We start from the raw sequence: 27,845 nt of genomic DNA, 5'->3' as shown, positions 1-27,845 counted from the left end.
CTGTCAAGTTTTGGGTTTCTTACCTGTCCCCATACCTCCCGTATGTGCTTTCCCCTTAGTGTGTGACCCAAGTCCAACAACATTGCTGTATTTGCCCTTGATCTAAAGTCCACATATGAGGGAGAACATACAATATTTGGTCTTCTGAGCCTGGCTGACCTCGCTCAGAATGATGTTCTCCAGTTCCATCCATTTACCAGTGAATGATAACATTTCATTCTTCTTCATGGCTGCATAAAATTCCATTGTGTATAGATACCACATTTTCTTAATCCATTCGTCAGTAGTGAGGCATCTTGGCTATTTCCATAGCTTGGCTATTGTGAATAGTGCCGCAATAAACATGGGTGTGCAGGTGCCTCTGGAATAATCTGTGTTGTATTTCTTTGGGATTGCTGGATCATATGGCAGATCTATGTTTAGTTTTTTAAGAAGCCTCCATATTGTTTTCCAGAGTGGTTGCACAAGCTTGCATTCCCACCAGCAGTGTAAGAGGGTTCCTTTTTCCCCACATCCCTGCCAACACCTGTTGTTAGTGGTGTTTTTGATGATGGCTATTCTAACAAGGGTGAATCTTAGTGTAGTTTTGATTTGCATTTCCTTTATGGCCAGAGATGGTGAGCATTTGTTCATGTGTTTTTTTGGCCATTGGAATTTCTTCTTTTGAGAAAGTTCTGTTTAGTTCAGTTGCCCATTTCTTTATTGGTTCATTGATTTTGGGGGAGTTTAGTTTTTTGAGCTCCCTGAATATTTTGGTTATCAGTCCTTTGTCTAATGTATAGCTAGCAAATATTTTCTCCCACTCTCTTCAGTTTAGAGACCATTTCTTTTATTGTGCAGAAGCTTTTTAATTTTATGCAGTCCCATTTGTCCATCCTTTCTCTTAGTTGCTGAGCTGCTGGGGTTCTATTGAGGAAGTCTATTCACTATTTTAGAATGCAGCTCCTAAGCATAAGGAAGGAGTATCCTTTCTTCCTATAAAATGAGAGTACAGCTGTTTAGAAAAAAGTCCTTTGCAAAAATGATACCCTTTCTGTGGATCTCTTCTTACTGACCTACGAGTTTCCAGTCTGGGTAGGCCTGAGCACAGTGGGACTCATTTTCCTGGAGTCACCTTCAGTGAGTTAAAACTGCAAACCTCATGCTTCATCTCCAAGCGCCAAATGCAGTGGGTGCTCACAGGCCCGGGGTGGTGGTGGCATGGTGAGGACATTCAGCTAAGACTCTTATGGGCTCTGGGGTTAGCTTGTCATCTTAAGGGCTTAGGCACATGCTGTAGGAAGACGGCACTCTCTGCTAAGCATCTCTGCAAATGAAAACCAAGTGTCCTCATCGCCTTAGCTTTACTGAGCAGAGAACATCTGGGAAGTTTCACGCAACTGGGATTTGTAAAGAGTGCCAGGGAATCAGAGCTTTTTAAAGCTGCCACCTGAATGCCTACGCATCTCTTAGTCACTCTGTTTAAAGAATAGAGGGCTGTTTGAGGGTGGGTTGGTTAATGATAGCTAAAATCATAAATGCAATCCCATAGGCTGTCAAGGTAGTGAGTTCTTTTTTTTTTTTTTTAATCACTTTGTCCACATTCTGGCTTTTATTTGGATCTCCTCTGTAACATTTCTAGAAAGTTATCAAATGCTTCCAAGTATGGGGAAAGACAACCTTATGTACACCCACCTCTAAAATAGTATGAGATCTGAGAAAAAATTATTTTTCTGACCAGGTCTTCCTATATAGACCAGACTGGCCTTGAATTTATGATCCTCCTGTCTCAGTGCTAGGATTATAGATATACACCATGTACACCATGACACCTGGTTATAACTAATTCTGCTAGATGGACTGGCTTTCCTTCTCCTTCTCTCCATTGCTCCAAATTAGCCTAATATTCCTTCTGCATGTGAACCCCTCCCCCAACTGGCACAGGCTGTTCATTACCTGCAGACATTGAAACCCCTTCACCACTCTGGGGTCCTACCTGGACAGACTTCAAATGTCCTTCTTCAGGCATCAAGCTGAGGACACTATTCAAGCTCCAGTTTACTGTGATAGGAGCAGGTTGTACAAAAAGCCCTAGACTGGGGTTCTGAGATCCATGGTTTGTGGATGAATCCACTGTGATCTCAACAAAGCAGCTTAGCCTCACTGTGGTGCCATCTCTCCATCAGTAAACGGCAACCCCACGGTCTGCCCTGCCTTGTGAAAGTGGGAAGATCCACGGAATGTGCAGAATGTTCCTTAAAAAGTTGAAGTTCTGAGGCCTGGAGGTGTGGCTCAAACAGTAGAGCATCTGCCTAGCAAGCGTGAAGCCCTGAGTTCAAACCCCAGCACTGAAACAAAGAAAAAAGCTAGCAAAAAGGTGGAGTTCTGTACAGGGCAGAGGCAAAAGGATCCCCATCAAGACTTCCTCTTGTCTGGCCTGGGTGCTGGTGGCTCACACCTGTAATCCTGGCAACTTGGGAGGCTGAGATCAGGAGGACTGCAGTTGAAAGCCAGCCTGGGAAAATGGTTCTCAAGACCCCATTTCCAAAATAGCCAGAATAAAACAGAGCTGTGGCTCAAGCAATAGAGCACCTGGTTTGCAAGCATGAAGCCCTGAATTCAAACCTAGTCCCACCAAAAAAGAAAAGAAAAAAAAAGACTTCCTCTTTCCTCCCTAGAGGGAAGGCTGCCATCTGCCTGTGTGCTTCCTTACCTTCTGGTATTGTCCAGTGTACCCCAACACCAACAGGGGTCCCATGCTGATGGGGACACATCGAAAGAATCTGGAGCCAACCACAGTTGGATGCAGGACCTGTAATCCACTGAAGTTCTGTCGTGATGCCTTTTTTTTGGGAAACCACCCCACTTTTCTTCAGATAGATCTGCTCACTGCTTACAGATCAGAAAAGCTTAAAAAACATTGATACAGCCCTCCCCCCTTTTGTGTGTGGGACTGGGGTTTGAACTCAGGGCTTTCCCTTTTTTGTGTTGGGTATTTTCGAGATAGGTCTCATGAACTATTTGCTTGGACTAGCCTCAAACCTTGATCCTCCCAATCTCAGCCTCTCAAGTACCTAGGATTATAGGCATGACTACCAGCGCCCCAGCACATGATACCCTTTTGTGTTGGTATTAGAAGTGGTGATACAGCACTGTGAATATATGAAATGTCACTTTGAAATGGTTTATTATATGAATCTCAACTCTAACATAATAAAAAAGAAATACACTTTCAACACTGTGACCCAGAAATACACATATATGTATAGAGCAAACTTTTGACAAAGCAAGATTTACTTACAATTGTTACATTTTAACTTTTCTCTCACAATTTCTCTTCCTTTCAGCTGGTTATAACCCAGAACCTGTTATTCAGATTTGGTTCTACTACTAAATAAAAACTTTACTGAGTACCCACTCTGTGCCATGCAGTCTATCAGGTGCATTCTATCAGGTGCCTTCCAGAACATCACTCTCTTAGAACAATCTGGAGGTAACAGGACTAGGGGCTCCACAACCAGAAACCGGAATGTCTACAGCTCACCTGGCTCACAGGCATCCCTAACTGTCCTCTCCTCACTCTCGTTCTCTGAGAAAAGGAAGCCCAAGGATGAATTCATCAGCTCTCTTCTCCCTGTGTCCTGGTGTCAGAGCCACCTGCAGAAGACAGGCACACAGTAATGGGCAAGGTTAACGCTTCCCCTTGACACAGAAACTTATGCTTGTGGAGGAAGGTCAATCAAGCCCAGAGTAGGACATTAAACAGTCAGCAATTATGCTCTAGAAGACTCAAGTCTTCATTGTAGTTAAATCCAATATGGTGCCATGATTCTCCTCCCGGTACCCAGGCTTGGTTTAGTGCACTCACCCTGCCCTTGCCATCTGCTGTAGCCAATGGGATGACTCAAGTAGTGAGAAGTAGTGAGAAGTGCTTACACACTGATGCCTTCTTGCCATGACATCCCTATCCCCCAGCTAACCTTCCATATCCCCAACCTGGCCAGCAGATTCACAGAACGATGGCTGCTTTAAGCAGTTACATTTTCAGGTAGTTTGTTATGTAAAATATAAAGGATCCAGATTCAAACAAACCATTTATGAAACACTGCAACAATCAGGAAAATCTGAATATGGACTGGATAGTTACGTGGTTGTAATGAGTTGCTGTTAATCCTAGCAGGTGTAAGTTATGGCTGGCGTCCCTGTCAGTTTGGTATGTGTATGGACCTTTGGATAAAATGACGTGGAGTTTAAAATACTCTGGGGTAAATGCATGAAGGGGAATAAGCAGAACTATGCGTAAGGATTCACGACAGGATCATAATTTACCTCTTTGGCTCTGTGTTTACCCCAGTTCTTACTCTGCCTGCCAGTCAGCGGAGGATTAGAAGGATGAGGGAGGCATGGCGCAGGGGGAGAATCAGTGAGGGGAAGGCTGAAGGATACAGACCTTATTGAAGCAAGTAGAAAATGGGAGAAGTATTTGGAATGAACATGTCGGGAAGTGGCCAGGGGCACAGATGGAAACCAGCAGAGATGTGTGATGATACCAGAGAATCACATTTTGTCCAAGCAAGGCAGTGAGGAATCATTTTGTGGACCAGTTTTCTTTTACTGGCACACACCATTCACCTAAGGCACTGCTACATAACCTAGGCAGGTGCAGGTATACTTCACTTTACTCAAGAAGTCTCCAGTTTACTAGATGAGAATTTGTGATTTCTAGTATAGACAGGGCTCATTGAGGGAAGACACAGAAGACAATGTAGAGGAGCATGACCAACTGGCTTCATCCCTCCCAAAGTCACCCATTTGCATCATGCCTCCTCGTGGGCCTGGAGTGGCAGGTAGGGCTGAGGAGTTGGGCCCTGGACCAATATGCCTGCTGAAGTATGAGGGCCTTTTGCTTAGCAGTGAAAATTTTCACTTGCTAAATGGACATAATTCAAACTATGAAATCTGAAAATCACAGGTTCATTTATCACTATCCAACCCATCTTCTGAAAACAAAAACGTCTGTCATGCTAAGGAGTGGCTCAAGTGGTAGAGTGCCTGCCTAGCAAGTGTGAGGCCCTGAGTTCAAACCCCAGTACCAACAACAACAAAAATGGTCTGTTGTTTCTGTCAAAGCAAGCAGTCTTGGTACAAACTAGCGTGTCATTGCTACTTGTCTCCTGGTACCCCTCACAAGTTATGGGAAGCTCACACTCCAAAATGCCAAATGGACAAAAACCAGTTATAGTAACAGATGTGAAGATATAGGTAATTCTGCATGCCTTACTATTGGCAAGCAGGTTTCCCAGCCTCCTCTTTGGGACTGAGCTGGTCCCTCCCAGCTGGAGAGGAAGGGACAGGGCTCCAGTCATTTGCTCCAGTGATCATACAAAATTTCCAGAGTGCCTTGATGTGCAAGATGCCAAAGGGGCTCATACAACATGTATGACTAAGGGCAGTGCATGCACAGTATATGCTTTAGAAAGGCCTCAAACTTGCTTTATTATTCTGTACTGGAAAATGACCTAGGGAATAGAAAGCTATTAAATATTTTTTTGTATTTGGCTGGGGTTTGAACTCAAGGTTTCACACTTACAAAGCAGGCACTCTACCACTTGAGCCACACCTGCACAGTCCATTCTTGGTCTGGTTATCTTGGAGATGGAGTCCTGAAAACTATTTGCTTGGGTTGGCCTTGAACCACGATCCTCCCAATCCAAGTAGCTAGGATTACAGGTATAAGCCACTGGCACCCAGCTAAAGCCATTAAAAAATTTTAATCCTCAAATATGGAAATAGGTTTGCAGTTCCCCTGAGCTACATAATGACACCTGGTCTCAACAAAATTCCAGCACCTGGGAGGCAGAGATTGGTGGGATTGTAGCTCAAGGCCAGAGTAAGAAAGCTATTACGATCCATCTCAACAAAAAAAGCCGGATGTGGTGGCACATGCCTATCATCCCAACCATGCAGGAGGCAGGATAAGCAGGATCGCAGTGCAGACCGGCCTGAGCAAAAACTACAAGACCCTATCTGAAAAATAACTACAGTGAAAAGGGTTGGGGTGTGGTTCAAATGATAGAGTACTTTCCTAGCAAGTGCAAGACCCAGAGTTCAAACTCCAGTGCTAACAAAAATAAAACATTGAAATGTACTTTTTTGGCAGTACTGGGGTTTGAACACAGGCCCTCACCCTTGTAAGGCAGGAGTTTGAGCCACTCTTCCAGTCCTGGCCTGAAATCTATCAATGTCTAGATCAAAGCAAGTCCTACAGGGCTTGATGACATTACAACCAAGTGGCACCATGGCTCTAAACACCTGGGAGGCATCCAATCAGCTCTCAATACTGGCTGTACATGAGAGTTACCTGGGAAATAAAAAAATACCCATGTGCAGCTCCCTGGAGTAGAGGAAACTAAAGCAACATAAAGGTCCCAGATCTGCAGGCAAGGAGGGTGGAGACCTTGGGGCAAACAAGGTGTGACCCATACCTGTGGCTTACCCTTAGCAATTCAAGGACTGAAAAGCTGTCAATATGGGATGGAGCTGAGAGCAAAGCTGCATCCCTTCAATTTCAAGGCCAGGGTGATCTGAGGCTACTGCAGCTTACTTGGGCCCACACTGAGAGTCACTCACCTCCCAGAAACAGACTGCAAGGGCTCAGTCTCTTTCTTGCAAGGCCGCTGCCTCAGAATCCAGAGCATGGTGGAGAACTCAAGCTGCTTGTTAAGCAGCTGACTTCCACAAACAAATCACTCTTCAGTCTGCAACTCATGCCTCTTCAGCAGAGGCAAAAGTAAAGGTGTTCACAAAAATGCCTGGTGCAAAGGTTCCCTGAGGGGACCTGAGAATACTGGGCTCTCACACCACAGCCAGCAAAGTTCTGAAGAAACTTTCCCAGGGTCAGTCAAGATTGCACAGGGCCAGGCTGGATATATGGCTCAAGAAATAGAGTGCACCAGGCCCGGTGGCTCTGAAACCAGCACCAGGCAAATAGTTCAGCGAGAGCCTATCTGGAAAAATCTCAAACACAAAAGGCTTGTGGAGTGGCTCAAGGAGTACAGTGCTTGCCTAGCAAGTATGAGGTCTTGAGTTCAAACTCTAGAGCCATCAAAAAATAAAACACAGCCCTCCCCTCACTTCCTTCTTCTTTTTTTTACATATTAAATAGGACCTATTTATTATGGTAAAGAACAGACTTTGTCCCCATTTTCTCAAAACACTAAAATAGTACATGGCATAGTAATTTAGCACACAATATAAACTGATATATGCAATTAGCTTCCCCCAAAATGGCTGTTTTAAGTCTCACTTTGGGAATCCTTAAAAACTTACACTCTTAAATGACCTTTATTAAAGTCAACGACAAATGACAAAGGGTCTTATTTCAGAAAAATCTTAGTGTAAAAAAACACCTCAGTTCCTAGGGCTGGAGGTTTGTAAGGAAAAGTACTTGCTTTGCCTATCTGGGCTACAGCGAAGTCTCAATCTCATTTTTACTGAGGATTCCTAATTTGAGAAGATAATTCTAGATTTAATATTGCAATTCTCACCATTGGGCCTCTATTTAAGTTGCATCTCAAGTGGAAAGGGGTGTGAGAAAGAAAACCAGATTCTGCTGCAGACAAAAGTACTTCACAGGCTGAAGAGACAGATGGCATTTGGAACGGTAGCCCTTAGATTGGGAATGGGAGTCACATAAAACTACACGTCAAACCATTATGTTGGCATCTCATACTCTACTAAGTGTGAGAATCTCCCAAAAGGGTTTCCCAAGTCTTTCAAGCACAATTCACAAGGAGCTCGCAATTCTTCTGCATCATCCAGCTTTCAGTGAGATGAACTTGACAGACGTTAGTTGTGTCTGGTTGTGTGATCAAAGCAGGAGCTGAACAGCTACATTGTGCTCTTCCATACTTAATGTGAGATATATCAAAGCTTGGAAATTAATCTACCACTTTTATTGTTCTGCTGCACATTAACTATGGCATAAAGGATTTGCTAACTGGAAAGTTCAGAGCCTGTAACCCTGGTATTGTCTGCAGAACAGTTGAGGTACTTTTTGGACATTGAAGAGTTTTCTTGTATCCTATTGCTTGCTCTGAAAACACTGGCTTCACAAGGTCATGGGAAACACACCTTATCTCTTGCTCCATGAGAACTTCAGCACAGGCATGTGGTCTCACAGACAGCTTGGATGGTAGGTGAGAGTCCCAGCTCAGCGCCCTGCCCCTCAGGAAAAGCCCTTGCTAGTTCCCCCTTAGCAACTCCCACTTCCCAGTTGTGGGTGGCCTGGCCATCCTGACACCCAGGGATCTCCTTTGGGACAGTGTCCTCTGAGGCTGTCCGTGGATCTGAGCCCTCTTTCTGGCCAGTCCCTACCCAGAGCTTCCCTGCTCCTACGGGACATGCTGGCAAGCCACTCTTCTTGCACTTCAATTGCTTGGAGCAGATGCAGGGGCCGAATTTCTTCCCACCAGTTCCTTTGTATACAGAAGCACTTTGTTGTCACTGTGAAGTAGGAGATCAGCCTCACTTGGGTTTTTGCTTTTCTTTTCCAACAATGATGCACCATCCTGTGCCTTTCCACTGACCCTCAACTGTGGGCTGATGCACCCAGCAGGGTGCCATGCTGAGCAGGGGCTCCCGCCTGTGTTTTCTTAAGGCTACACAATAGTGTATCCACGTTACTCCCTCGACCCTGCGCTTCTGCCAGGCAAGACACCTGTCAGTCAGGAGAAGCCCTTCAGTGGATCTCAGTATGAACATGCAGGCCCACACTGAGCATCATGGAAGCCACAATGTAGAGGTAGCTGAAGTTGATGTACAGCCACCAAGCCAGGTGGAAGAAGATGGGCAGTGTGTGGGTCAGCCCCTTGCAGAAGACCCCACAGAAGCAGGCAGCAGACGAGCACGACAGCGTGACAGCGAGGTCCCACAGAGCCGCCACCATATAGAAACCAGTGCTTCCACTGCCTGCCTGCCCTCCTGGTCTCCACCCTGTTGCCCAGGGGCGGAGGGGCCTGCAATCCTTGAGTGAAGGAGGCGGTGGCTGGTAGGTGGGCCGGTGGGCTGCGGAAGTGACTACGGGAGCTGCTGCTGGACCTGGAGCAGCTGTGTGGCCTCCCTCACTTCCTTCTTAAGGGTAAAGAAGAATGAAATAACAACCGAGACACAAGGAGTTTGAAAAGTACGTAACAATTTTTTTTTTTATTTACAATCAAGTTCTGTTGGGCCACATAATTAAATAAATAAAAGATGTGCCCTGGCCTGTGAGTTCCAACTTCCCTCCACACAGTTCTCTGGATGGCAAACCGAAAAGTGAGGTGTAGGCAGGGAAAAGAAGAATGAGAGCATACCTCAGCCGAGGAAAGGCTGCCTCATTCCTCGTCCCTCGTTCTAACACTCATGCCCTAACTGTCCAGAGAACAGGTGTGGAAGAAAATAAAGTGCAAATTAAAATGTGATACAAACACGGTGCTTCACCCAGACATAGGACTAGAGTCTTCTACACGGATAAAATGGTAGAGAAAAATGCTTTTCCCCAGCCCTCATCACAATCCGTCTCCTGGACTGGGCCTCTTGTGTGAATGCTGGGGTCACTGCATGCAGGCCTGGCAGGCAGCAGTAGCTGCACTCACCACTGCCACCTCCAGAGCAATACATTTGAGGCCTCAAATCCCGTGACCAGCACAAGAGTGCAGTGACACAGGACATGTTCCTTCCTCTACTGCAAGTCCACCTAACTGGGAAATGTTGGCACATCCTCTCCTATCTCAATAACAACTTTTAAGTTTTAACAATTTAAAAATCTTTAAAGATTTTTTTGTCGACCAAGAAACAGATACATGGAAGTGTTGGAAGGAAGATAGCCACAAGCTTTGAAGGGTGGCAGAAGAGACTCAGAAGTTTCAGCAGTAGTAAGACGAGATCACAACCAAACTCCCTGTATTTGGCATTTCTACTAATCCTATGCTTACAGCAAGTCCAGTGGGCAAACGACCCCAAGGCAAGGGACTGTGCATCGGGCCAGAACTGGCTTTGGAAGGAGAGAAGCACGGGGGAGCCAACACCTGATGTGTGGGTGGCTGGCACTGCAGCCAGTGGAGAGACCAGCAGGGGCCCTGTGTTTCCCGATGAGGTATGGAAGCTCAGAGCTAGTAGTGTTTCCACCCGGATGGAGGCAAGAACTCGAACCTCTGCCAGGTGACTGCAGGTTCAGGTGGTTTCAGTGTTGATTCTTCTAGGCCATTAGAGACCTCAAAGTTCTCAGAAATGCTGTTTAAAGGAGGGCCCCATGCCACATGGCTCAAGCTCTTCTCTGGGAGGCCACACCACCCACCAGGTCAGAGCTGAGGGAACCTCCATGCAGCTCATAGAGCTGTCAAGGTTGAGCCCATAGCACAGCTTTGCTTCCTTTGTCCACACTGATGACATGCAAGCCGGAGGGGGCCCACGCCACCGCATTGATGGAGGAGCTTCAAAGAGAGCAGAGAGCATCAAGTTTGTGAGCATTTGGGTTGAAACCTCAGTCAACCCCACACAGACTCGGGTAGGTGGAGAATCTGGCTGTGCCCACCCACACACAACCATGCTGTATTTTAAGCAGTATTGGATTAAAAGAAGATCAGCTTCCTTGGCAGCTGGCAGAGGTGACACACTCAACACAGGGGGAGTCTGAGTGGTGGCTGCTGCCTGAGGGCAGTAAGGACAGACAGGTAGCCAGTGCCTACATTTCTAAGTAGCAGATAGAGTTGGGTAGGCAAAACAAGCCAAGAAAAGGAGAAGTGTGGGGGCTGCTCATGGTAGAAGGTAAAGAGAAAATGTGAAAATCAGCATTCCCACCTCGACTCACTGAAAAAAGGGAGGTTCAAGGAAAGGATGGAGCTGGAGGTGTGGCTCAAGTGGTAGAATGCGTCTTGCAAGTGTGAAGCCCTGAGTTCAAACTCCATACCGGAAAAAAAGAAAAAAAAAAGGGCTGGTGGCCTGCAATCCTAACTACAGGGTAGGCAGAGATCAGGAGGATCACAGTTCAAAGCTAGTCTAGGCAAAGAGTTCTCAAGACCCTATCGTAAAAATACGCAACACAAAAAAGGGCTGCAGAGTAGCTCAAGGGGTAGAACGCCTGCCTAGCAAGTGTAAGGCTCTAAGTTTAATTCCTAGTACTGCCAAAAAGAAAAGGAGGAATAGGGAAGAGGAAGGAGGGACAGAGAAGGCATTTCTCTGACCTTTTCCCCAAAGGACAATGACTCTACCTGGGGCATCTGCAGTCTGCTCTACTGGGTGACAGTGAAGCCTGAGCAAGGGAGCAGGTGTTACCCTCTAGGGGCCCACTGAGGACAAAACCGATGGCTTAAAGTCATAGGTCCTGTTCACCACCTTCAGGTATGTAGGTGCAGGTGCTGATGTGGTTCACCTTACCTGTGCTGTTTGGAAAGAACCTTCTCCACCTTCCCTGTGAGCACACTCCAGACATAGAGAGAGCCCTCAGCTGAGCCTGCTGCCACGTAGCTGCCGTCGGGGCTGAAAACAGGAAAAGAACACAAGCTATGAGCCCTTCTGGAGTCCTCATGGCTCTCTTCCCAAGTAATGCTTTGCTGGGCACTGGTGGTTCACACCTGTAATCCTGGCTACTTGGGAGGCTGAGATCAGGAGGATCATGGATGGAGACCAGCCTGGGGCAAATAGTTTGCGAGACCCAATTTCCAAAATAACCGGAGTAAAATAGACTGCAGGTGTGGCTCAAGAGGTAATGTACCTACTTTGTAAGCACAAGTTCAAACCCCAGGCCTACAACAACAAAAAGTAATGTTTCTTCATGTGACAGTCAAATGCATGGCCCAGACTGTAGGACATGTGATATGCATAAGTGGTGCCACCCAGTCTGCTTTCTTTACCTGTTAATGGGCCTTATCCAGCTACTGAAGAGCAGTGCCCCACTGCTTCTTGAGGCTTCAAATCCCCAACCATCTGTCAGATCAGACAACACATAGGGAGCCCAAGCCAACCTCCAAACAGCTAAAGGCTATGTGATGGGCAGGCTTGCTGCATGACTCAGCGAGGAATGGAAAGGAAAAGGAGGAATCAGTGGGTAGACACTGATCCCCAGTATAGAAGCTAACCCTGGAATACACAGCAAGAAATCAGTACTTGCTACAAAGGAGAACAGGCAGAAGAACTGGAGACCACCCCTAGAGTGCCTGTCTCCAAAAGCCCATTCAGTTCCACCCCAGGGATGCCAAGCCTTTTCCACCATTCCCTGATTACAGTTTTGCTAAACAGGTAGATGAAGAGGAAAACCTGACAGTTCCCCCAGAACAAAACCTACAGCCAGTCATTTATTTATTTATTTTTGGGTGGTACTGGGGTTTGAACTCAGGGAGTCAAGCTTGCAAGGCAGGCGCTCTTGTCACTTGAGCCACTCCACCAGTCCTTTTTGGTGTTGGGTATTTTTGTAATAGGGTCCTCAAACTACTTGCCTGGGGCTGGCTTTGAATCTTCCTGGTCTCTGCCTCCTGAGTAGCTAGGAGATAGGATTAATTAGAGGCATGAGCCACGGGCATTGGCCAGCCATTATTTTTTGGTGTAACATATTTATGTTCAAGTGGTAACAAAATTAGCACTACAAAGAGGACTAATGTGACCTTTAGGTTGGACAAATTGCACTCGATTCCCCTGAGTGGAAAATGCCTCCCCCAAACTTATCCACCAACCTGAGATTAGCCAAGCTGGGGGTAGGTGTGGCTACCAACCTGAAGACAACTCGGGTCCAGTCAGAGCCACACTTGAATCCAGGGGCACTGAAACACACAGCAAGCATGTCATCCAGAGAGTTCACCCAGCAGGATAGAAGCAGGGAGGGCTGGAGTCTGGACCTCCCACACCCACAGCTACCTGAAGGTCTGTTTGACAGTATTTGTGCGGAGATCAATGACTTTCAGCAGGTCATCCCGGGAGCAGCTCAGGAGCTCCGTCCTTTCTGGGTTTAAGTCCAGGGCAGTGATCTTCCCCAACAGCTCCATCTCTCGGACCACACTCTCTGATCTAAGGGAGACAAAAAGCTGAGAGACCTAACAGGGAAGTCAGAATGCTTCCACATTAACTAGTATGTTGTGTCACGGAAAAGAAAACGCTACCATCCAACTAGACGCTACAGCCTTGAAGGGCAGGAAGTCTGGCCCCATCCTCAGTGACTGCTATTATTTCCCCATTAACTCAGTACTACAGCTGTAGTTCTGAGTACTAGAATTCTAAATCAGGTTAAGAATTTTCTTTGTTTCTTCTTTTTTGTGGCAGTGGTGGGCAAAATCCCACTACTATTCAGGGTCTTGGGCTTGTTAGGCAAGAGCACTACCACTGAAGACATGTCCCCAGCTGGTCAAGACTTTTCTTGTCCGTTTTTAGAGTAACAAAACAATCGCCAATCAGAATTAATGATAAGTAAAAGCTAATCAGGACCACTATCCAATTAGTATTCATTCTTTTTTTTCTCTCTCTCTCTCGGACAGAGGATTGAGCACAAAGCTCACAAGTATGCTAAGTACTTCTCCATCACTGAGTTATACCCCAAACCCTCAATTAGTACTATTTCAATGATCTCATTTCAGCTTTTGGACAAGGCTGGCACAAAATTGCTTTAATGGGTCTGACGAGTCGTTTGCAAGCATCCTGTCACGCTCAGTTCAGCTCAGGTCCTCCAATGGGGCTAAAACTTCATGGAACTGGGAAACTCAGGGCAGTCACAGCCCTGTGCACCCCCATTTCTGCTTTTACTAATTCTCTTCCACATCTCAGGCCACATAGGTCAATTAACAGCCATCTTACCAGGGCAGGATCCTACTGGTAATACTGCCAAAAGAGGTGCTAACCCTTCTGTACAGATTTTGCTGTAAGCTTTCAATGAACTTATTTTCTACCTTAAGTCTTACTATCACTAAGTATGTGGCTTGAGAACCCTACTCTACTTCCTTGGGACTAGGGGTCTTCATCAATCCAACTATGGGGTGGACTAGGAGACTTGTAACATCCCCTTTCACTCTATAATTCCATGTTTTGAGGTCAAACTTCAGGTTTAAAAAAGCTAATCAATGGTTAGAAATAAAACTTGCACTGAGGTCTAGGAGCCACAAACTCCTATATACTGCATTTCGAAGCATCACCTGTAATGGCTCCTCCTTTGCAGGGGAACTACCAGGGCTCCAGCTGCCCTCCCTCCAATCAGATCACCAGCCTTCTATATCCATCTCCTCAGCAACCAACCAATGGCCTCATTTTATTGGATGAACTTCTCTTGTTCCTGACAACTCTACTCCTCCCAACTTTCTTTCTACTTCTGAACACTCCTTGGGTTGCTCCCTAAAATGCTGTCCCTACTAGTCTCCTGCTGTGAATTCGGATCCTCTTTAGTACTTTGTTTTCCCTGGGTTTCAATATGCCCTCTAAAAAGCAGCACTAAAATCATCTACCAGAGCCTTATGAAGCCATCATTCTCCTCAACACACAATGGCTCAAGGATCAAGACACCTAGAAGTGGCTTAGAAAGCCCATGGACATTTGTTCTCAACTCACCCTTTCAGTCTCAGTGGCCTACACCCCACTTCCACATGTCAGCCTCACTAGCCCTTTCTGCTCCAGACGAATATTCAACATCCTTAAACAAAGGTAGCCATCTTTGTTATCTTCCCTGCTTCATTTTAAATTGCTTAAAGATAGAATGAGTAGTTCATCACCTCTACTCGCCTAGCAGTAGTCTACTTCCTGTTAAAGAACAGCAAGCTGGCCAGGCATGGTGGCTCATGCCTGTAATCCTAGCTACTTGTGAGGCTGAGTAGTTCAAAGCCAGCCCAGGTAAATAGTTTGAGACCTTACTTCCAAAATAAAAAATGGACTGGAGGTGTGGCTCAAGCGGTACAGCATTTGTTTTGCAAGCACAAAGCCCTGAGTTCAAACTCTAGTTCCACCAAAAAACAAAACAAAGCAAAAACAAAACAACAAAACAAAACAAAACAAAACAAACCCCACACTCTTGAGATACAGGTATCCTGGAGCTCATTTCTACCACTTCCTGAGATTTTAAAAACTTAACCCATATAACAAAGCATCTTTACAGCTGTATGTGCAGACCCTTGTCTACCTCCCCACCAAGCTCTTGGGTGTCATACCGGATGTCCCAGAAACGAATTTTCTTGTCAAAATGTCCACTCATTACACATTGCTCTGTGCAGACAATATCATTGCAACTGGATCCTGCAAACACTGTCTTTATGCCTGAAAGAAGATCAAACATCACTAGTCAAGCAGAGGCACCCACTTGGCTATGTACACAGCAAACTACACACTAACCACTAAACTATCTGAATTATGAAAGTAAACGAAACTTCATGCAAGAACAACTATCATTACTTCACTATCTCATTACCCCTGACTAAAACCGAGCCCAAAGTTCAAGCTGTATCACATGAAATATAAGCTGATATGGAAACAATACTTTCATAGCTAACGTCTACACAAACACACAGAGAGACCGAATTTCCTCACAGACTTTGCTGCGTAGATCCCAGAGTTTGAGGGTCCGGTCGTGACTTCCCGAGACGATCCGTGCATTGTCCAGCAGGAATTTAGCAGACAGCACTTTCCCACTGTGTCCTGTGAGTGTGTGCTAGAGAGAGAACACAGCTGGGGTGAGCTTCAGGTACTATACACTGGCCACACTGGAGGAGTGGCCAAGGCACCCAGAACTCCGAGCCAGTCTTGAAATACCCCAAGATCCAGCCAGGAACTCTCACACAAAACAATAAGAAGACAAGAGAAAATAAACACTTAGGAAGCACAGTTTCATTCATGTAGGCCCAACCAAATAGGCCGCATATTTCATATGAAGCAGTTTCAGTTCAGCAGTAGCATTTCTGGCCTGCTGTGTAGCTTGCAGAAATTTCCATAAAGTCTGTCTTGGGTATTTCCCACAGGTGAGGTGTTACTATGGTGGACCCTGAATGCCCCCAAAGGTCCATGTGTTAAAGGCTTGTTTTTCAGGCTGTGGCACTACTGGGAGCTGGTGGAAACTTTATGAGCTGGGGCCAGTAGGAAGGAGTTAGATCATTGAAGCCATGCCCTAAAGGAGACTGGGTGGGGTGGGGAGGAAGAGGTGGTGCTGGCCCCCCTTCTTGTGTTTGCTTTTCGGCCACCATCAGATGAACAGGTTCCCCTGCCATACATTTCCTGCCACGATGTACCATGCCACCAAAGGCCTAAAACGATGGGGCCAAGGAACCATGCAAACCACGAGTCAAAATAAACCTCTCCTCTTTTAAAGTTGCTTATCTTGGATATTTTGTTACAGTGACACAGAGCTAATACAGGTATAACAAGAGGATAAAGTATGTCTAATTCCAACACTGAGAAGGCTGAAGCCAGAGGATCCCTTGAGCTCAAGAGTTTGAGACCGGCCAGGGCAACACAGGAAAACCTTGTCTCAAGAAAAAAGGTAAATCTCCCACTAAAAGTAGCATTAAATACAAACCAAACATCATAAGCACCAAGCTTCATGTGCCCCTCACATCCTCAAAAGGGGAGAAACAGCAGGAAGATGTTTTTGAAGTCAGTCCTTGAAACTTTTTCGGAAGTTTAGATTTTATCAAATTAAAAAAAAAAATCTAAAAAGCCTGGGTTTGATCCAGTACTACTGAAAGTTAGTTTTACAGTAAAGAAAAATAGACAGGACCACACAGGCATCATTTACAAAATGATTAGGACTATACATAAATGTTTGAACCCCTGGGGTGTTTTCAGTCAGCGGTCTCAGCTGGAACTGTCAGACCAGACACCAGTACTCCCAGCATCCAAAGCCCTTGGCCACCAAGCTGTTACATGCCAATCTTGCCATCTTCCCTGGACTCATCAGGGAACCCAAAATAGGGACATTGCTGCCTGTCAGTTCCCCTTTTACCTTATCAGAGCACCACTGGAGGCTGATGGGAGACAGGCTGATGGGAGAAAGGCAGCTGGGGTCGGGAAAATCCTGGGAGGCGATGTGGGGGTCAGACCTTTACTATTCATTGTTTACCTCTTTTCAGAGTGGGACTGATTTTTATACAAGTAAAACCGCAAAGTCAGAAGGTATTCACTAATGTTTTCTAATTTAAAAAAGAATGACTCTAAAAAGTCCAAAGAGAAGTAGAGATGATTAAGAAACTGAAAGGGTGACCCATGGCCTCCACTTTAGCTCATTTCTAGGACTGGGTCATACAGCTACACCAAGCTAAGGATTCCACTTCTTAAAACAGAGCAGGAAGAATGGATACTAAAAAATAGCTATCAGCATATGTGCTACCTCCTTCCACCGCCTTTTATTCTCTATATCCTACTGAGTTTTTTCTTCAAACTATTTCACTCCTGATGTAGCTTCTCATTCTGTTCAAGAGTACATAACACCCAGGTATTGGAGCTCACAGGACTCTAGTAAATACAGTCTGAATGGGTGAAATTGCTAATTCAAGTGTGGGGGTTGGTGTCAAGAAAATAAATTAATTACACAGATCTAGCCCTGACACAAGTGGTGCTGTGGGCAGTGGTATTACAGTATGAGCCACTGCACCAGCCATCATCCATCTCAAATATCCAAGTAAAAAATGTATGCTTTACCTGGGAACAGTGGCACATTTCTATAATCCCAGCACTTGGGAGACTAAGGCAGGAGGATCAAGTTCAAGGCCAGCATGGCCTACCCAGTGAGACTGAGAGTCAAGAGGAATAAATGGTTAAGTAAGTTATAGTTCACCACAGGATGAGGTACAGTGTAGCCATGAACACTGGCTGGGCAATTGTTCCACGTTAGGGCACAGAACCACAGGGCTTCAACTGAAGCTATGCTCTAGAATTTGGACAGATGAAGGCTGTGGCAGTCCCCTACCCAGTCACTACCCTGGTTCTTCCTTCAGATAACACAGGGCAAGCTCTTTAGCATTCCTAATGGGTATCTTTGTTGTTATCAAGGCTCATGCTTTACATGTTAGGACTTGGACCTTCTTCCAACTGAGAATCAAGACTGGCTGTCCTCAAGAAACTGGCTAGCATCTACTACTGCAAATCCTCCATGCGGCTCTGTTAGAAAATGGAAGGTCTAAGTGATACATTAACTCTGCTTCTAAAGACTCTTCTTCTTCATCCCCGCACTATCCAATCTGACAACCAGAACCCTATCGAGAAACACCATCCTACTACAGTCTGAACACACGAAACATTCATCTTCACATCATGCCATTTTTTTGTGTAGGATGACACAAAAACAGCTTGTGTTAAACTTTTTTCTTTTTGGTAAAAAGCCACCAATGCCAAATTCATTCTGTGTTATGTCTTTTTTGAGGCTTTAATAAGCTTATGTGACGATTCTTTCATGCTCAAGGAGAAAAACATCTCTTCATGTTGTAAGTCACACGCTCAGCCAGGTGCCGGTGCCGCATACCTGTAATCTAGCTACCTGGGAGGCTGAGATTGAGAGGATAGAGTTCAAGGCCAGCCCAGGCAAATAATTCAGGAGACCCTATTTCCAAAATAACCAAAGTAAAATGGATTGGAAGTATGGCTCAAGTGGTAAAGGGCATGCCTATCTAGCAAGTGCAAAGCCCCGAGTTCAAATCCCATTCCCTCCACATATACACACACACAGCCCAGATGAAGCAGACACAGTGGCAACTCTTTCTCCTAGAGACAGGGGCAAATTAGGGAGGAGCTAGGAACTGATCTCCAGAGCATCCATGACCGTTTGTCTCTGACTTCCTTAAGAATGGCAGTAAATCCATATGGACTTTATATCCTACTTTCCAGCTACACCTTATGGGGTAATTTTTAGGTTTCAGGGCCCAAAAGAACTACAATTCATCTGCTGATGGTAACATCTATGAAATTAAGCTAAAATTGGCATCTATGAAAAGTATCTAGTTCCTAGGAAGAGGAGCATCTCAAGTCTTTTATGAAAATGTGAGGGCCTCTTGCAATATGCTGCAGTTAAATCCTGGAAGAAGTGAGTGCAAAGTAGAAATGCAAATTATCTTACAAAGCAAAGAGTGAATTAAGTATGATTTCCAGGGAAGTGCACACAAGTCCCTTACTTAATCGTCTGTCATTTTCCCCCTACACTTTGTGCCTTGATAACAACATGCAGTTTGGAGTCTTAGTTGGTTCTTACCCGTAACCGATGATCATCCACAGTCCAGATCCGGCTTGCAAAATCATTAGAAGCTGCTAAGAGGTAAGCTCCCTATAGAAATAAAGAGAAAAAACAGCTTTTAGCTAATATACAGAAATTCAGCTCACATTACACAAATTTCCCAACAACCAAGTTCAAGATGTCTACACCTAAGCCAAATACCACCTACTATCACAGTGTGCTGCCATCTCACTTACCTCCTTCAAGTTCAGACCTTCCTCCTGTGCTCACTTGATTTCAGGTCAAGTTCAAAATGGAACTCAGCCTGCTCACTTTTTCTCCTTGCCACTTTGCTTAACAGCAAATACAAATAGTCTACATATTGCCCACACCAGAAAGTGTGGAGGCACCTCTACTCTTCTCTTTCCTCATTCCCTAGCTATCACTCTCTGAGGCTGTCCATTTTCCATGTGTCTAGTTAGCCCCTCTCCTCTCTAGTTTCACAGCCTCAGTCCCAACCTGAGAAGCACTAAAAGCACTAAGAGCTTGGGCCACTGCAAACTTGTCTTTCCCAATCCAGGCTTCGACATGTCATTTACACCAGAATTTAATGCTGTGCCTGTCCTTGTAAACTTCTCAGGCCAGAGATGCAGCTCAGTGGCAGAGCATTTGCCTGCTTAGCATGTATAAGATCCTAGGCTTGATTTCCAACACTACTGAAATTAAAAACAAAGAAATGCAACAGAACTCTCTCTGGGCTCCACAGAAGCTTCAACCCTTTGACATTGCATACACTGAGCAATATCCAGTTTTTCCAGGGTTATTTCCTTATCATTCACTCTGGTGGAGTGGCTTAAGTGGTAGAATGTCTGCCTAACAAGTGTGAAGCCCTGAGTCCACACCCCAGTCCCCCAGGTGTGTGTGGGGCAACACTAACAGTCTAGGAACTTGCTGGGGACACAAAGATGACTAAAACCTAGTTCTCATGCTACTGGTCTTGAGAGAAGAACTTGACAGCTACCTCTCCCAAGAAAGGGTTTGCACAAAATGTTCCATGATACAAGAGCAACTCACCTAAAGTGATGTGGGAAAGGCTCCCTCAAGATGACAGTAAGGGAGGTGGCACAAACAATACATACACATGTAAGAAAATGTAAAAATGATAAAAGGAAGAAAAAAAAAAAGATGACAGTGAAATGAAGACCGTTTTTTTGTTTGTTTGTTTTCTTTGTCTGCTTCTGGGGTTTGAACTTAGGGCCTTAGGATTGCTAGGCAGCTGCTCCACCAATCCAAGATGAGGACTCTTGAGTGATGGAGATACTACCTAGCTACTTCACAGACCTGCTCGAACTCTTCTCTCTGCCTCATCGGACTGCAACGCCTACACTTGGGCTTTTGCACCTGACCCTTCACTACCTCATGTTCTGTCTCAACTGGCAGAACCCTAGAATGAACTGCTCACTACATCACCTTGGTGCAAAGACCTGAAATTAATGCTTACAAACCACTCTCATTTAAATGGCAATTCCTTGAGGGTAGTGACCACAAAAATGGAATTAGTGCACTGAGTATCACTACAAGCCTAACGCACAAACCAGAACCTCAGAATTTATCAGTAGACGTACCAATTAGTTCTATAATCTATGCCTATCATTCTCGAACATGGATTTGACTTAAGATATAGAGAATGGCAGAGAAACCAGGTAAGTTAACTTTAATTTCAATAATTAGTTGTTTTACACTGTTTTTCAAAAAAGACATTAGATACTTACAGCGCTATCAAATTCAATGCTTGTAATTCCAGCATTACTGCCAGATAGGGAACCCTTGAACTCACATTTATCTGCATAAAAAGATTGAAAAGACCGGAAGTTAAAAGTCAGTGAGTTTAATGGGCACTGAAATACAATGGAAACCAATTACACTGTTAAAATAGGAGGTTTCCTATACCCTTGCAGAATCAGACTGCAAGACAAACAGTATAAGAGACAAAATACACTGCTGGTCTTTTTTTTTTATTTTTTAATTTAAAATTTAAAAAAAATGTAATTAAAAAAAGAAAAAGCTTTTTAAAAAACAGACTTTTAAAAGACTGCTGGTCTTTAACAGCAGTGAATGTTTATGTAGATGCAGATGCTGGCATTTTGCATGTGTTCTTTACAAACAGGTAAGTACAGAATTTCATAAAACATGTCAATTGCACTAGAGACTGAATTTATTTAGTTCCATTATTTCTCAGACAATTTTCTAATTTACATGTGTTAATCTCTGGGTTTGATCATTATTTGTGCTAACTACCACTTTTGTAGAAACAGATCACCTGAATTTCAGAGTACATGGTGTGGTAATTCTCATTAAAGTGTGAGAATAAATTTTTAAAACTATATTTAACCGAGTAGTCAGGAAAATGCTAGTAAAGCTTTATTTGGAGTTTCTGGGATTTGTCCTTAATTCTCTCTTCACGAATCACCTGCCTCCCTGTTCACAATCTTCCCTCTTCAACAGAGTCCACAGCACCTCTCCTGCTCTCATCTCCTCAGGTGTTTAACTGACCAAGTAAAACAAAAATCTTTCCTAAGCTTTCTATTTAATCTCAATAGCAGGAGAATGATGGAGGGGGTGAATTCAAGTATGAGAGCTTGTAAGAACTTTCGTAAATGTCACAATGTACTCCCAGCACAACAAAAATAACAATAATTTAAAAAATTATTATGGGTGAAGCTGTTATAATAAAGCTCTATCATAAGAAGAATCTCTGAGCAAAACAGCACATTTGCAAGGGCTTTGATGGGCTGTGACAACAAGGGATTTAACTACGGAGCCAGTTTCCTGCAAAGCAAAGGCCAGGGCAGACAAGTACAGTGCTTTACCAATAAGTTATCCTAAACAAAGGGATTAGTAAGTACATTTGTTCTACCAAATATCAAATTTTTCAGTTGTTCTATAGGCTAAAGAAGGCATCAGTGTTGACAGCATGGGATTTCTTTCTTTCTTTTTGGCAGTACTGGGGATTGAACTCAGGACTTTGTGCCTTCTCGTAGTGTCAAAAAAAAAAAAAAAAACAGCATGGGTTTCCAAGTCATACAACTTAGTAAGTCCTGGCTTCACTACCCACTTGCCATGTAGGTCATTTTCTAACCATGAAAACCAACTATGTCAACCAAACAGTGTCTGAATTTATTGTTTTCATCTGTCAGACAGGGACGAGATCTACTTTTTTAACAGCACAGGGCTATTGTGAAACTCACAGAAATTAATAAATGCACACTCATTGGAGCTATCGGGGAACTAAAAATGTACCTGCAACTATGCAAATCTGAAGAAATGCTTTCTATAAAAACCTTTAGCCTTCTTCCTTAACCTAATTTTAGTAACAATATATTTAACTGAATCTCAAAAATGTCAAAATTGGACTATGCCTTGCTTTAAAATACTGAGATGTTTTTATCAACTCCCATTTTGCTCAATACATGGTTTTCTACGCAATTCTCTCTTTTCTCAAGTTTTATTTTTTTCTCTAGGCCATTATTAAATGCATAAGCCACAGCCTGAGGGCTGGTGGAGTGGCTCAAGTGGTAGGCCCTGAGTTCAAATCCCAGTACTGCCCAAAAAACAAAAAACAAAAAGCTTCCCCATAAGTCACAGCTTGATGTAAGTTTAAATACAATGATTTATTTGCTCTTAAAACTGGCACTATTTTGCAAGATGCTCTGAGAAAAATTATCAAACATTTGTTAACCCAAACATATTCCTAAGAGTGTTTTGCAGTCATTACTTTGAAAATCAGTAGATGTCCACTCAGATGTAAAGAGCAATCAATGTGCTTTAGTCAGATAATTTCTTATATAAAATACTGCACGTTTTTAAGATAATCCAAGGGGTATCTGGAAGCAAGGTCAACCAGACGCCACTAACAGCTTTTTCCTAGACCCCCATGGGCTCTTACCTCCAAATGCTTCCCACAGCTTAACCCGTCGGTCCATGCCTCCTGTGGCTAGTAACCGAGAACCTGGACTAAACTGCACAGCATTGACTTCCCCATCGTGTGCATCCTGTAAGACAAACACTCTTGTTTCAAACCCAGTCATCAGCCATGAAACATATATATTCTCTAAATGCCTAGCTTAGGCAAAACACTCATCTTTAAACAGGGTGGACCCAACCAAAAACTAAAGTAGACTCAGAGCCAAACATTTTGTTCTTACAGCTACAATTGCCTCTATTCATTCGATTATCCAGTATCTCACTATGAGCTCCTGCATAGCCTCCTGAGTGCTGGGATTATAGCTGTACATTACCACGCCCAGCTCACATTTATTTACATACAGTGTATTTAAATAATCTAGAGCAGACTAGCTGCCTAAAGTTTGTCTTTGCATTAGCATGCACTAGCATCATGACCTGTGCAAATTTAAACACTTCACGCCTCAGGTTGTTCATCTATGGAAAAGGTTTTTGTGATCAAAACCTGTGCCTAAAAATGAACAGGACATAGATAAAAGCTATCAATTGTTATCTTGGCAGAATTTTCAATTCTCCATTGGAAACTTTCTCTCTTTCTTTATGAGTCAAGGTCTCATTATCTCTACCAGCTGGCCCTGAACACCAGATCCTCCCGTCTCGACCTCCCCAGTGCTGGGAATACTGACACAGGCCACAAAGTTCAACAATATACTCTCTTCATAAGGGCAGTGAATATGGAAATATTTCCGGGTCAAGTTAATGTCTGGGTTTTGCTTGAAGCCCTACAAAGTGAGAGGAGATGGATGTCACTGAGAGAATGTAACTGGGAAATAAGGTGATCTGATTTTCCACTTTCTTGCTCACACTCCAGTGATGAAATTTTGCATGCCAAACTGCTTACCTCCATGCAATTTCCTCTTTTTTAAAAGAAATTTCTTTTTCCTAAGGAGGTCTCAGATTGAAAACTTGAGATCATGCACTCTCACACCCTTCCTGCCACTCCTCAGACTCCTTTGTAACTGGTTCTGTTGGATACTAGTCAGCTGTGAACCACTCACTCTTGGAACACACACTGACAGAATCCCAAACTATCAGCAGCTCCACTATCCCAAGCACATGACTTAATGAGCTGAGGGGGAAAAATGGGCTGCTGGGAGTTGAGGGCAAGGAAGGGGCTGTGATATTCAGTGCTATCAGACCTTTTACCAATCATCATTGACCTCTGTGAGGTGCCTAGGCCCGATGGGATCAAAGGAGTGGGATGGGAAGGTTAAGGGGCTTTGCCGTTCCCCAATCCAACTCCTCCCACATAGCAAGACTTTACTCAACAAGCAAGGCTCAGCCAGCTCACGACCTACAAATGAACTACTAATGAAGTTCCTCCTCATGCCTGGAACTACAGGCACCCATCATCTAAATGCCACTCCATTCTTATTGAAAGCCTTTCCTTAAAGCAACCTGTTAGCAATCCCCTACCCCCAATTAGTGATCAGGCCAATCTCAGCCTCAGTCTAATTCTATATTCTGCTCTTCATGCTTCCCTGCCCTCCTTACTCAGTGCCCTGACAGCTCTAAGCTAGGTATGCTTTCTCACATTGGCTCAATTACCCCAGGTGGGACACAGATTAGTACCAGGACACTGCTCTGAACTCAAGGTGACAATCGATATTGCAGTGGCTTCTGCCAGCCACTGTGTCCACCTTCTAATCACAGGCTCTTAGCAGTTGGAAGTCATACAGATAGGAGTTTAATTTATGAAACCAATTGTTGTCCTGCTAGACTTCCAAAGCAAACATCAATCTAGAATCTCACTCTAAACTGGAGCTTCCTGCCAGGCGCAGGTGGCTCACACCTGCAATGCTAGCTACTCAGGAGGCAGAGATCAGGAGGATCTCTGTGTTACAGAAGATGTTCTGAAGTCTAAGGGAAAATCTCGTTGCAGCCCTAGAAAGGACTCTTTAGTGCCAGGCCCGACTACCACTCCATGCTCAAAGGGACAAAGCATACTTACAAAGACACACAAGGCAGTAGTTGGCACCCTCACATCTTTACCAGAAACAGGATGGGTATCCATATTGTCCTGGGGGACTGGAAAGGAAGAGACAGAGCGTCTCCTAAGGAACAACACAAAGGTAGACATTGTCAGGACTACACAGGATCAGTGTTCACCAAGCTACCACAAAGACTTCAAAATCATCTTTGCTTAAGTAGCCTGTCTTTCTCGATAGTTTTGTTTTTTTCCTTTCTAGACCTTTAAACCATAAGATTCACAAAATCAGAAGCATCCCACTCAAATAACAAGAAAGAGAGCCAGCACATACCTTATTCTCGGGATTGCTAGCTCATGAGCTCCAAAACTCAACAATGAGAAGCAATCCTGAACAATCACTTACCCTATCAAAGAACTGCTAGGGAATGTTCTCAACAGCTAGTTCACAGGTGGCTCTCTGGCATTTTAAGGATGCGATTTTAAGGATGATTTCTACGCCTAGTTACAATTACACTTGGCCTACACTTCTGGTCAAGGCAGAGTCAATGCATGCCAACAGAAAGAGCGCCAAGAGCGTGATGACTGCACAAGGAGCTCAACCTGACTGCCCAGCTTGGAGGGCTACGAGCACTCATTCCTAGGAGCATGCAAAGCGCCCTGGTTAGCATGTGGACATCTGGCGATCGCGGGGAATTCAGCGTGATCAGCATGATTATCAACGACCCACACTCACATGCTGGGCTAAGAGAGGGTAATATTTTCACCTGGCAGCATCAGAAGAAGAATGATGTCCCAAAAGGGGAGACTCGGACAGACTAAAGAGAAAGGCCAGAGATCAGCACGCAGCGGGATTAAGAAAAGGGAAGTTGCAGAAAAAAGGAAAAAGCTAAATGAAAAGCCAAAATTAAGGCATCTGTATTTTCTGTACCACTGAAATTCTGGTGTACATTTAAAAAATAAATCACGCATATATGCTTAGGTTTATTACACACATTTTTTAAATGGAAAGGTGAAGGTCTTCTAACCTACCCAAAGATATTAGTGATAGAATCCAGAAGGCCTCCAGCAGGCTGCGAGAGTCGCTTACTAAAGAGGAGGGGAGGATAGGTTTAAACCTTAGAAACATTTTGCCCAAATAATCAACACAGTCCATAAAAATAGGTACCCGGGAGTGTGTTCCCCACTTAATTCCCAAATCCCAGCCAAAAGAAACTCAATGCAGTATTTGAACTACCAGGAAACAGTGGGAAGGTAGAAGGGAAAACCCAGCCTAGAAGTTATACAAGAAACAAGCTTCCCTAGGATAACATTAATTTCTCTGGAAATGAAGCCTTAGCTGAGGAATTTGTCTAACTGAATTTCTGGGTGTCAATAACCAATTCCCATTCTTGAAGTTGTATTTTAGCAAATTTAAAAGAATCCTCGAGCCCCAGGATCTGAACAGCCATTCTGCCTAATAAGGTTTAACTATCCACCTTTGAGGAAGCCACTTCATCTGTTTGTGTTTACAAACACAAGGCCACCTCTGCTCTATTTCTCTCCCACTTTCATTAGGTGGAGGTGAACCAGAAGCCTGTACCTCTCTGGTATGTAAGAGGATGGCTGATCTACCAAGAAGGTTCAGGAGACTGTGTGCGCTCAACTGAATTCCTGTCATGTGTGATCAGAAACCCCCTGCCTGCCCCGTCTACTCACGTAGCTGCTCTGCTGATGGCCCTCACGGGGGAGGTGTCCTCTGTGTGATCTGAGGCTTCATCCACAATGACTTCAATATCATCATCCCTGGAAAGAAGGGCAAGAGATTCTCTCATTCTGCTGAACAGGAGCATTGCAACCAATCAGTTCTGCAAAAGTCAGTATCATTTTCTATTGAGACACCCTATGGGACTTGGCTATGACAGTGATGGTGAATGGTTCTCTTAAGAACGAGAAGAGTTGCTACTTTAGAAAAAAGAACACCATACCTGTTTAAATCCAGAATACCAACTGAGAACAGCTTTGAAAAGCAAAATCTTAACACAATTCGCTTTTGTCTCCAGGTATCTTATGCTTATGCTTAAACACTTGGGGCTTCTGAAGTCTGGAGAGTCCAGTACATTCCAAGTGGTATCACCCAGCCACACAGATACAAAGCTCCTCAAGAAGTCCCCTTCCTCCACATTTTTATAGACCAAGTCTTTCCTGATGGGGGCTAGTGGGGGCAAGCAATTATTTTGGTCTTAATGACCTCCCACTGAGCTGCAATATTCCTGGAGAAATAAACTAATAAAATGTAATAGCCCAAGACTTCATCACTTACTGCTTAGATTTTTAAAAATTTGAAAGCACGATTTTTTTTTCCTATGGATTTCTACTTTAACTTTTCTATGCATAAGAATTCGTTATGAACCAAATTAAACCATGTCAAAGTAAATTTACTTTCCTTTATTCACTCTAGAATTAAATATAATTGCCCCACATTCTTGGCCAGGATGTAAAAAAGAATAACGAGAACAAGGCTATGGCCAATTTCCTTCTTAGCTGGCCTTCAGATCTAGGCTTGGGGCAATCACCTGTGTTCAGAAGCACAAAAGGAGCACCACAAAGATGCCAAGAGGAGCAAAAAATATGACCATTTCATGGTCCTAAAATACCTGAAACTGTGCACAGGTCCAGTACCACAAGAAAATACTAGATCTCACTATTTCTTACTAGAACCCTCCAAAGATGTAACTAACTACCCTTTGACCCAGAAATTCCACTCCTCAGGAAGCACAGAGATTAAGAAAATCTCTA

The 27,845-nt window shown here is 44.2% G+C and overlaps 2 protein-coding genes and 2 non-coding genes across 7 annotated transcripts in view; all 4 read right to left on the bottom strand.

Annotated features, from left to right (window-relative positions):
* Positions 1 to 3,611: 3,611 nt before the first annotated feature.
* Atg16l1 (autophagy related 16 like 1) overlaps positions 3,612 to 27,845 on the bottom strand; it is a 42,256-nt gene continuing 18,022 nt past the window's right edge. Inside the window, exons 7-19 of one of the 4 annotated variants that reach the window (XM_074072021.1) lie at positions 26,766 to 26,852; positions 26,100 to 26,156; positions 25,835 to 25,885; positions 25,092 to 25,194; positions 23,064 to 23,169; positions 20,890 to 20,960; positions 19,157 to 19,228; positions 15,511 to 15,631; positions 15,135 to 15,240; positions 12,868 to 13,017; positions 12,726 to 12,773; positions 11,395 to 11,496; positions 3,612 to 3,636 (exon numbers count right to left, since the gene is read on the bottom strand). In XM_074072021.1, coding sequence (XP_073928122.1) covers positions 3,627 to 3,636; positions 11,395 to 11,496; positions 12,726 to 12,773; positions 12,868 to 13,017; positions 15,135 to 15,240; positions 15,511 to 15,631; positions 19,157 to 19,228; positions 20,890 to 20,960; positions 23,064 to 23,169; positions 25,092 to 25,194; positions 25,835 to 25,885; positions 26,100 to 26,156; positions 26,766 to 26,852 — 1,084 coding nt within the window. In that variant the 3' untranslated portion in view covers positions 3,612 to 3,626. Of the gene's footprint in view, positions 3,637 to 9,152; positions 10,452 to 11,394; positions 11,497 to 12,725; positions 12,774 to 12,867; positions 13,018 to 15,134; positions 15,241 to 15,510; positions 15,632 to 19,156; positions 19,229 to 20,889; positions 20,961 to 23,063; positions 23,170 to 25,091; positions 25,195 to 25,834; positions 25,886 to 26,099; positions 26,157 to 26,765; positions 26,853 to 27,845 lie in introns of those variants that run through there. The other 3 variants (XM_020178778.2, XM_074072020.1, XM_074072022.1) reach the window with 3 other exon arrangements.
* LOC141422660 (small integral membrane protein 10-like protein 3) lies at positions 3,680 to 9,023 on the bottom strand. The gene has a single exon (XM_074072024.1). It carries the CDS (start codon positions 8,924 to 8,926, stop codon positions 8,720 to 8,722), a length of 207 nt encoding a protein of 68 aa, XP_073928125.1. The 5' UTR covers positions 8,927 to 9,023; the 3' UTR covers positions 3,680 to 8,719.
* LOC141422977 (small Cajal body-specific RNA 6) lies at positions 16,767 to 17,036 on the bottom strand. The gene has a single exon (XR_012447659.1).
* On the bottom strand, positions 24,030 to 24,301 carry LOC141422976 (small Cajal body-specific RNA 6). Its single transcript, XR_012447658.1, has one exon.

Source organism: Castor canadensis, chromosome 4 (genome assembly GCF_047511655.1).
Source record: "Castor canadensis chromosome 4, mCasCan1.hap1v2, whole genome shotgun sequence".
Lineage (NCBI taxonomy): Eukaryota > Metazoa > Chordata > Mammalia > Rodentia > Castoridae > Castor > Castor canadensis.
The sequence above is the reverse complement of the archived record's forward strand: the minus strand, read 5'-3'. Positions and strand labels throughout refer to the sequence as shown.